Source organism: Spea bombifrons, chromosome 13, assembly GCF_027358695.1.
Source record: "Spea bombifrons isolate aSpeBom1 chromosome 13, aSpeBom1.2.pri, whole genome shotgun sequence".
NCBI lineage: Eukaryota > Metazoa > Chordata > Amphibia > Anura > Pelobatidae > Spea > Spea bombifrons.
Genome location: NC_071099.1, coordinates 18,757,392 through 18,768,823, shown reverse-complemented (window position 1 = coordinate 18,768,823; position 11,432 = coordinate 18,757,392). Strand labels below are relative to the sequence as shown.

Below are 11,432 nucleotides of genomic sequence, written 5' to 3'. Positions count from 1 at the left end.
CCCCAGCCCCGGAGTATGTATATCCCTTAATAGGAACTTCGCTAGCCTTATACCTGAGAACTGCCCCTTCAGGAGCTCTCCTTCTTTCCTGTTTTCACACCTGGTATTTTAATAGTTAAATGATTACAGGCACACATGTGAGGCGGCGTGTTTTCTGCTTGTCAGTAGTGAGGGACAGGGGGCGAGATTCCTCCAGCGATCAGAATGTGGATTATTTTGGGATCCTTCCAGGCAAATATCTACAAAACAGTTAGCAAGAGCGCCCCCCGGTGTCCGCTGCTGGTAACCGCAACCGCACCTACAGGCTGTTTTATCACGTAAGACACCATTGCCTCTTCCATGTGGAGTGAAGGCGGCTTGGGCCTGAACGTTTTCCTTAACCAAATAGTGAAAGTTTTGTGGATTCTATGATTGGCTGCATTTTTAAATCCAGCTTCGTAGTGAAACGTGTGAACCCTCGTCGTGCAAGAGATCTTAGCAATGTGTCAGTTTGTGTATCAACGAGTTGCTTGTCTGTTTCAGTTCTCGGGTTGGGATAATACATCTTCCGTAAAGCTAGCTGGTGATGCCCCGTCCCTGCTTCCCATGTCGTGAGCAAAATCACATGTTACGTGTTTAGTTGGGACCAACATGTCGCTTTACCCCATAGTAACACTTTGGCCAGTAGTCTGCAGAGTGCCTTGCAAAGCTTTTATCTCATTATATCCCCACTTGTTACAGGTCAGAAATGCGTTGGGGATTCGCTTCTCTGTCAAAGAAGGGAATTAAGATGAGATTTTTGAACCAAAACTTATGATCTCTGTAGAGTTCACTGCTATTTCCAGTAGACGCGTTGTTGGTGAACCTAAGGTTACTTGGTGACGAAGACAAACTATTCCCCCTCTACTTGTCCCCTAATAGCGTTCATTAAAGTTTTTGTGTCAACTGCTCTATGCCCAAAGTAGCTCCCCCCCCCCCGCTGGTGGCTATAATTTGCTGGCCCTGCATGTTACGCGTTTTGCTGCTCTCCAAGCTAGTAAGGGTTAAGCTGACTCTTAAACCTAAGTGCCATTATCGGAGACTCTTACCTCATTCCGCCAGTGCCCGTTAGGGGTCCCTCTCGCTTTAGCCTGACTTGTTTTCTGGAGGGAGTTGATTTGGGGGAGCCAGCCTCCTGTTGCACCCCCATGAGACCTATTTCCAAAATGTCTGTAAATAACCAGCGATCCATATTGTGTAAAGCTCGGTGTTTGATGGCACTAAATACGAAGGCTCAGCGAGTTTCTACGGCTAGAACCGGTCCCGGCTGATGCAAAGTATAAATCTTCTGTAACTGCGTCAGTCTTAGTGAATACACCTTGATGATTACTAGCCAGCGCCGCGTATACCAACGGTATGTTCCACGAGCTGAATGGTGTTTGGCACTTTGGGCCATATTTCTAAAGAGTGGTTTTGGTGCAATATTTCTTTAGAGCGATCGTCATACAAATGAAACGCGTAAGCGCTGCGTTCCCAGTTAACGCTGGAGATCGATTGGTAGAGAGGAAGAGAACGGTGGATCGGGGCGAGAGTTTTTATTGCGAAAAGATTGCAGGCGTTGAGAACCCCAAATATTTTGGCAAAGGAAATGCCTGATGTACATAAAGGGTTTATTTTGTTGATTGTAGAACATATAAATTAAGGGATTGTTTCTCAGCCTGTAGGATTTGACAGGGCCAGGGGCAGCTTTTATAGTAGGGGGTATTATGTAAAGAAAGGTTTGATATTGGGGGGTAGTTTGTTGGAAAAAAAGTTAATAAACGTTGGTTTAAGGAAAAGCTGGAGAAAAGTGGAAGGAACAGAAAGCTAAAGACATGTAAGTGTGCTGTATTCACTAAGCCGTGAATAACGCGTAAGCAACGACCCAAACCCAGGGAGCTTTCTTTGCTGAAGTTATGCAGGTATATTTCATTTGTCATCTTTAAGTATACATTATGCAGGGCCAACTCTCTTGCAAACGCATAGTAACCCCAGAGTTGGAATGTTGAACTCTACAAGCTGCAGGTTTATTGAATTGGAGAGAAATGGCACGAGCAGAACGCGGGGTCTCTGATGTTCTGATGTCAGCTGTGTCGGTTAAACTGAATTTAGAAAGCGTGAGCAGAAATGCCGCCCGTGGTTTGCGTGACGAATGACGATTTATTGACTTACCGGTCATTATCCCCAGGACTGTTAATGGGACTGCGTCGGCCACTCCAGCCCTGAATTTCTTCCAAAACGTCTACCCATTACTACCTCTTGCGTACCACCAATACAGTGTTTTATACTATTTTGCTTTGTTTTGGGTAAAATATTAATGACCTTTTTTCAAATGACCTCTGTGAAATGATGCCACAGACTAGCCCAGAGGTCAATCTATTTACTAACTTTCTTTGCAATATAGCCAGACTGTTACTAATTGCTTAAAACCAGCTTTATTGCGGAAATACCTTCTGTGTAACCCGGTTTGTCGTCACCTTATCCTCGGGACGCCGCATTCTCTTGTTGCAGTCAGATCTCCTCAAAGTCCTCTCCTTCCGTCTCTTCTCTGCTCCTTCCCTTCTAGTCACTGCTGAACCCACCGGTTTGTATTATAAAGTAGCGTTTAATGCTTTTATACATCTTCTGCTTTAAAGTCCTTCTCTCTCTTTTATCCTCTCCCCGTGGTGCAAAGAAACGTATTTTGCCCCTATTGCTAACATTGTAAATATGCATTGGATGCTCCTTCCCACCGCTACATTCTCCAGAACGGACATTTCACGTTCACTAAGCCCCCAACCCATCGTCTGCCTTTTCACTGTTACATTGTGTATATATAGAGAGACCTGGTGCTGCTAACCGTCTGTTTGAAACATGTTATCCTGATGTATGAAGTCATCATACCAGTTGGGTCATGCGGAAAGAAACCCACCCACCAAATTATCTCTTTCCGTGGGTTCTCAAGGACAAGTTTAGAACGGTTTAAACTATTAAAAACCTTCAGTCCAATGAGGACCATTCAAACGGGGAGGGCAAGTTATGTGGCCACCATGATGTTAATGAAAATAAATCCTTCCACGGACTCCTGTCCACCTCTAGCTTCTATTAATATGCCAAGGATGTATAACATGGTGGAGTCTTCTCCATGTCTGATCCCCGCTCTCAGCTAGGTGGGTCACATGCCACATGGGTCATTAATTTATTGCAGATTTGTATTTCCCCCCCAAATTCCCACCACTCCCCCCACCAGTGGGCTTTACTGCTCCTGCTTGGATTTGTATGATTATTCCTCTTAATTAATGTGGATTTCTATGCTGGAAAGAAGAGCATCACAGGGTAGGATGCATGCGAATCCCCTAAGAACTGCACTATTGTAAGGTAAATAATTTGGTATTTTGTACAATCTGATGATATACAATGCCTGTAAAAGATCCTAAAGGAGCAGGCGGATGCCCTTCATTGGCAGCCCTACCAGTGCATGCGCACCTCTTCTGCTGTCCGCATACTTTGCCAATTCTGTGCCAATAATCATCAGGAAATCGTTCTCGTTGAGCACGCGGGGGCCTTGTTGGCCCCACTGGAAGACCATGGCTGGAGTTTGGTGGTGGTGAGTACCTCTCATTGATAGAACTGCTCAGGAGGGGACTGAATGAGGGGGTCCAAGTGTTGAAAGCCACCGGATTGTATCCACACTAGAGCTTTTTTTTTTTTAGTGATTCACCCAGTTTAAACCCCAAGCTATCAATGGGACCAAGGCCAAAAGTCACACCGTGGCATATTAATATAAGACTATGGGAAGGATTTATTGGCATACGACCCGAAACCGATACCGAAAGTGTTTTATTTGTTTTTATTTGTATACAAACTGCCACCATTCCAGATTAGTATTGTGACTAATGTATACTCGTGTTATGCATATAATGTAAAGTTTTATCTTTTTCTCTGTTCTGTAAATATGTTCTCTAAATGTGTAACATAATATAAAATGTATAAGGATTTTTAATGTTAATTTGTTTTCTTTTCTCCTTACGAATGGAGTTACTGCTGAATAAAGCTTTCTGCATGTTTCATTGTTCTGGCTCTCATGCTGTACGAATCGGTCGTTGGCAGTCTAGACGGCAGCAATGACTTCCTAGCAGTCTCCAAATACTTTTATAACAGGGATGTGAATGGTAACTGTAAGTATGTGTTACTTTAGTAGCATAAAATCGTACGCTAATTAAATTATCTACACCAAGAAATAGTTTTACAATGTAGACAAAACGTTTATTTATAGCCAAGTCTCAGCATTCCCGCTACACAAAGAAAAACCCACACACATTGTAATTTTTCACTGAATTTTATGGCATCCATATATTTATACACAGAGCTATACTCTACAAGTGTGTTAGCATTGAATGTACAAAATGACATCATCATTACCCAGAACCACTGTGAAAAGAGACGCTTTGAGAGGCCTTGAATTTGTCACAATACTATGCATGCTTAAAGACAGACACATTGTAAAAAGAATATAAAACAAATTAAATTCAAACGAACCCCCTCCATCTGCTAAAGATGTGGATTTCCCCCCACTTTTCATATTTAGTTTTGAGAACAACATATACGATATTGCTACGCTTTATCATGCAAAGACCGGCTGCCCACATGCGTCTCCAGTGATTGTAGTATTCACACCTGCTATGTCGTTATCCTGTCTGTCTCCATGCTCTGCTGCTATCAAAGGGTTAACTAAGGTGCTGTCTAGTTTAGCCTAATTGTAATTGTACACCTCGTTGTATCACATGTGCCTCGCGTTTGCAATCATCCTATCTGCCCAATGGAGAGGCGGCCCTATATATCTGCAGACTTCACTTGGGACGAGCTTGCTTGGGTTAGTAGCTGCGTGGTCTCAGTTTAAGTGGTCGATAGGAGTTATACAGGAGTTTGACAGGAGGAGGACAGAGGGGGACGCCACAGAGGTAAGCGCATACTACACTCCGGTGCTACCATGGACACATACAAGGTACTGTACCACTCCCATGTGCTCTCCCGCCTGGGTGATTGCAACTCCCTACTAACCGGTCTCTCCTGCCTTTCACCGCTGCAATCTATCCTCAACACTGCAGCCACGCTAATCTTTCTCCTCCGCCGCCCCTCATCCACTACCCCACTATTCCAATCACTTCACCGACTCCCCGTACCCTCCACAATCCAACTTCTAACCCTTACAACAACTCTGCACCCCCTTACATCTCTATCCTCCTATCTATCTACATACACCCCCACCCCCCATTCGCTCCTCTCACAACCTGCAGCTTTCTTCTACTGTTACCTCTCCCCACTCCCGTATTCAGGATTCTCCCCGCACCGCTCCCCTCCTGCGGATTTCCCTTCCCCATCAGACTTTCTGCCTTGACTTTCAAAACCTCTCTGAAAACCCACTTGTTCAGGGAAGCAACAACATTCCTTCCCATCACTCCGATCCATCGTCCTTCAACACATCAGAAGCAGATCAACTCATCCACGCCGTCCTCTCCTGTCTCACTCCCCTCAACCACTTCTTCCGTGCCGGTGTCTCCTAACCGTCTGGTTTGTGGGCTAGTGATTTCGCAGGCTATGGGGGATCTTGGCTCAAGAAGCTCTGTGGCTGAAGAGCCATCTTACTCAGACCTAGAGCGTTGGAAGGCGACACCAAGCGGCGCTCTACAGCAGAACACCAGAAGGAGTCCTTTCCGGTATGATACAGTCCCACCGCCAGCCTGCACCCCAACAAAGGGACCCCAGATCTGCACATCTGAAATGTTTGGCGCTATGTTTGGATCTACCCGTTTGCTATATTGTTAACAAGTTCTAAAGTCAAACATGGTATTTAGTGAAATAAAAGTGCCAACGTTCAGTAAATACGGCCTTCAACATTCTTTCTGAGTTCAGATCTATAAACAAGTATTGGGTTACTTCACCAAAGTTGAATTATGCGTTATAAAGGGCCAAATCTATAAAGTTCAGAGGCTCCAGCTATGTCTAGGAATAATGCTCCACAGAGGTAAGAGGCGCATGCATGCGCTCACATTTACAAGGCCATCCAAGCCAACCCTTACAGGAGAGCTCACCGGGCTCGGCCCTTCATAAACGCGCACTGCGCAAACTACAAACAAACTCGCCAAGGCCCACTTTAGTGAAACCCGGCCTGTATTGCTCAACGTGCTCCTGTGTAACAGACGCATGCGCGTGGCCCTGCTGACTCCGCTACGTATGATAAAGTATGATAATCGTTCCCTTCAATCAATGCGGCCGTCTCACCAATTCGCTAATTCATTCTGCGGCAACAACTCAAAGCACGAATGCCATTCAGAGATTTAGCCCCAGAAACTCACAGTCAGGGATAAACCATAAAACTCATCTAACAAACAGAAATTATTATTAACAAACATCTGCCGACGCGTACAAAATCATTAGCACCGGAAAGGAGCGAGGGGACCGGGAGGAAGGCAACTAAAACAAGGAATTTCATAAACGTATCTAGAAACGCCGTTTCAAATGACGAAGTAAAAAATAAAGCGCTGGGCTGCGGGGAATCTCGAGTCTCGTTCCCTCTGTTTTATCTTTGGAAATCTCACAGGACCAAGCGGTTCGTGCTGAACGTTTAATCCAAATATCATTCCATGAAATGGATTTCTATTTATTTTAGATGAATATTCTGTGTGCCGTTTAATTGTGGGGGGATCAGCATGAAAACACGCAGGGCATGGTTACGTTATTACATTTATCATGGCGCCCCATCCCCTTTGCCTCCGGTGACACCCCAGAAATGTTAGGCTGTGAACACGTGACGTTCTTAAAGGAATCGCGCCCTCACCGTGCTAACAATAAATAATAATCCTAAATTAGTGATATTTGTGCTAATAGCCCCAGAAGGTTGTGCAGCTCAGCGATACATAAATTAGAGAGTTGTGTTCATCATTTAGTGCTCTGGAACATGCACACCAAGCAGAACTTCCATCTACACTCACACGTTTGTTTGATACATTATATACTTGGTATTTCTTTTATAGATAGATAGATATATTATATGCATATATATTCTTTTATTAAAGTTATAGAAACCGTAAAACACATCACCCAATGGAAAGCTTTACTTTGCAATCCAGAGCAGCGATGTAGCGGATTTGTTCATTTTCTTCATATAAACTCAATCTCTGTACAAAAATGGATGGTTTACAAAACAAATTATTTCCTACGTTCAAAAAATAAATAAATCGGAAGCTAAATCAGGAGTATGAAAAAAACACACAAGCAAAGTAACAAAAACAAACAGAACAATGACGACTTCGGGCCTCTCCCTGTCCATGGAACACACTTTCCTAGACACACAAATCACCGACACACACATACACACATTTCACAGATATAGTGTTATCAGATTCTGTGCTTATATTATACAATGTTACAAGAATATGTTCCCATCCTGCGCATGCCCGACACGGCTCCCGACAACCCAAAGGATCAATCACAACCTGGAAACTCACCTCTGGCCAGTGAAAGCCACTGGGAATCCCCCTCCAAACTGCACCCTGAAGACCACCACCTGCCTCCCGTCCACTGATGGTCAGAGGACGGATATTGCTTTGCAAAGATAACAGTGTTGGAGTCTCTGACATGTTTTGATGTCATCATCGGCCTTGGCGTCCACACTCTATGATCTAATGATCTTCATTTCCATCTCTGCTTTGTGGAATCTCCAAGACAATGAAAGCGACCTGCATCTGACATTTCTACAACACATTTGTGCTACCATGAAAGGACAATGCGGGTGCAGAACACCCCTGAAATACAATCTTTGCTTATTGCTGCCAACGCAACGCACACAAAAAAGGTCATCTTCATATCTGTTGACTTCCACAGAAACTACAGGAACAAAGAAATAGATTCATCCTCCAAATGAAATGAACAAAGCAACACATAATGCCACGGCAAGCAGATCTATTGTTCAGTCAAGTCCGGTTCCTGTAGATTTATGAGACTATTTCGGAGAGATAAGCAGCTGCAGGTGTGGTAACAGTCAGGCCTGGGGGTAGGAGGCACCGTGGAACGTGTCGGCCGTCATATATATATATATATATATATATATATATATATATTAATATATATATATAGTGTCTCTTGTCTTTTCCACTCCTCTCTGATTTCAGCCCTTTGGCGTCGTTACCAGATATCTCAAAGCTGATAAAATCCAGAAGAAAGAGAGATCAGCTCGTGTCTTGGCAGAAGACAAGGGCCGGTTTACACACGGTCCACATTTCAAACAACATGAAGAAGAAATCAGATGAGAGGAGCACGGATGAGTAAAAAGTCGTAAAGGAGACTACATTTAGAAGGAAATAGAGGAGTTCCTTGTACCAAAGGAAGTTAGTACAGGGATGGAGGTTCGAGAAGGTGCGGTTTTATCTGAGCCAGGGTTAGCCTCATTCACACTAGCAGCCTCTTTAGAAGGTCTAGCTGCCTGGAAAGGAGAACAAAAAGCAGGTTGAACATCCAAAAAGAAATAACTGAGTGGAACAAGAGAAGTGTGAACATGAGATGCATGGCAACATAACAATGAAAAGAGGACAACAATGGAATGAGAAGAAGAGGACTGCACTGACCGAGTAAATAGGGATAATTTAAATAAGAAGATTGGACCTTAAATGTACCTCAGGTACGGCGCCAGGCTGTGCCGTGTATCAGAAAATGAACCATCACAGGTAACATAAAGCCAATGCCACGACGCAGGGTTCATCACAGATCATCGATGCCTCTCTAATGAAACGGCTGTCACAAAGCATCTGTTCAGACCACTAATCTAATGACACTTCAGTGTGCCGGGCTGTTTTCTATTGCGCAGGAGAATATTTCCACTCAAACAGATGAACATACCCGGCAACCTCCCGGGGCAAGATACTGGAGACCCCCTTTTTTGGGTGGTTGGCTTTGTAAGGGAGGGGGGCATGGGGTAGACCATTCCTCTTGAGAAGGAGCAAAAGCGGGTGAGGGAGTGGGCATGGTTAACTGCCACAAGAAATACAAACATGACCCGGGAAACTTCACGTCCATATCAAACCCTGATAGTTCTCAGGAATGCTCAGAAACCCCTTCTGGGGCAGCTTCACGCGCCGAGATATCCACGCAATACTGCCAACAACAAGACAGGGCAACACGACCCAACGCCCTATCCCCCTGATCCTGGAGCAGAACCAACAGCTTTGCCTGGGATCGTCCCGGATGGAGCAAGACGAACCACAGCGAGAATCCGAGTCCAGTCAGAACGGCCGCTGCCACCAGGAAGGACCCCAGACAGAGCAGGACTCATTCCCGCTGGACAACAATTATCCACCAGCAATTTCTGCAAACAAACACTTCTAATTCTGAGCTTTCATCAATCAGAATTATTTTATAATCAAATAAATAGAGCCAAGGCATACGATTTGTGTCCCGGCTGCTCCATAAAGTGACGATCACTTAGTATTACACATATCTGCTCTCCTCTTTTTTTAAATAAAACCACGACACAAACATTCAGGGGATTACAGAAGAATGGAGAGTGAGGGATGGCGGTTTTGGGTAAAAAAAAACAAAACAAAAAACAGGTGGATAACAAAGAAGGCAGCAGGATCTATATATATATCTATATATATATATATATATATCATGGATACCAGAAAACATTGGAAACAGAAAAAAGACAGGACATTTCTGTAAAATGAATTAAAGAGCTTCAGAGGACGGCAGCAGCACAAGAAGGCAGAACCCAGTTTACCCTGCATGCAGATAAATGCAGCGCTGTAAGCCCGGGCGCTCCGCATTGAAACACCACAAAACATTATAATACAGGGGGTTAATGTATGGATAAAGGGGAAGTCCCATGGAAAAGAATGTTCGGTACCATTTAATATTGCGTGATATTATATAGTCTATGGTAACACCGTGCCAAGAAATGCACTTCAACGTTACTCGTTTCTCCAACGGAAAAAATCCGCAGACCCAGCGATCACCAGCGCAGGATTTCTTGTGATAGTTGGGCGACAGCTCTTATTCTCAAACAAACACTTTGTAAATTGCTTTACTGTAGAGGTGGTGAATTATTTTCCCCAAAACCCTCATTATTCACCTGGTTACCAAAAGGCAGTAAATGAGGGTCTTACTTTGTCCAATAGGTTGGAATATTAAGGGTGCTTAGAGAGGCACAGTAAGTAGATATCAGTTTTAAATAATGGGGGTTATGCGGCGTTGGGACAAAGTTAGAAAATTGGTCTTTTTACCGTAGCACTCAGGTTTTCACCAGTATCATTTTTAAGAAATAACAGCCAATATTCTAAATGCCAGTGAACAATTTGCACGGGAGAGCCTGGGGTTAGCGGCGCCTGCGTGCAGCATTTCTTTGGCGACCCCGTAACGCAAGCACACAAACATACTAAAGCGCCATACGCTGATACGCACACACTCATGCTAACACCAAATACAAAACACCCACACGTGCATGCCAACACACACACGTTAATAGCATACACCAACATGCACACACTATCATATGCTGACACACTCACCATGCACTAATGTACACACTCCAACCCATATGCCAACAGCATACAGTCATACATGCCGACACCAGACTCACACCAACACCATACATTACCAAATGCTCGTTTATTGAGTGTAATTAATTGTTAAATAAGTGGGACTTCCCCCTTAAGGTCATTATGGAATGAAGAAAGGGTGTAAGGGGTCCTGGTATGTGCTAACCTTGTGTTCATATCTTCTCTAGAGATAAACTACCTGCTGATGGCCCTGGATCCTCATGTATTCCATCCTCTGCTTGGAGTGCTTATTACTTTTGTCTCCCCCACTCTGCTGCACGGCCTTCAGCCTGGAGCCCACGGTGTTTACCATCTTCATCGGGGGAATGGACATCCCCCCACTCTGGAAAGAAAAATTGGACAACTATGAGATTTTTTGGTGAATATGGCTTGAGATTTAGGCCTGGAGTTAACTTGGTGCTTTCTTCCACAAACTATGCACCAACACCCCCCCCCCCCATTACAAACAATGACCACAAACCGAAAGCAGCTGCGTCACTAAACATAAACCCAACGAAAGGTAAGCGATTTAAAAAACGTATTCAGCAAATACAACGTGGACCAACAGACAGCTGTTTTTAATGGAGCTTTACGTGAAAAATGTCTCTTTTTAACTAAGTTCCTGACCAAGTTCCACTCACCAGCGGGGTCGGGGGACACAGAGACAGAATTTAGAGAACGTAGGGATACAATGTAAATGTTTTACCGGGAAGCAAAAGTATTAAAGCACTTGTTCTCCTACAATCTCTAATCAGTGAAAACGATCGGATTGCAGGTACTTAAAAGGAAATCAGACAGCAAGGAGAACGGTAGAGATGGATAAATACAGATTTTATAATTCCAAGCAATTAAAACAGAAATCAG

General features: G+C 44.0%; 1 protein-coding gene across 3 annotated transcripts in view; it reads right to left on the bottom strand.

The window, feature by feature from the left end:
• Positions 1-8,126: 8,126 nt before the first annotated feature.
• SRCIN1 (SRC kinase signaling inhibitor 1) overlaps positions 8,127-11,432 on the bottom strand; it is a 62,785-nt gene continuing 59,479 nt past the window's right edge. For 2 of the 3 annotated variants that reach the window (XM_053453191.1, XM_053453192.1), the window contains 2 exons: positions 10,768-10,911; positions 8,127-8,458 (listed from right to left, as the gene is read on the bottom strand). In XM_053453191.1, the coding sequence (XP_053309166.1) occupies positions 8,327-8,458; positions 10,768-10,911 (276 nt within the window). In that variant the 3' untranslated portion in view covers positions 8,127-8,326. Of the gene's footprint in view, positions 8,459-10,734; positions 10,912-11,432 lie in introns of all 3 variants that reach the window. The other variant, XM_053453193.1, reaches the window with a different exon arrangement.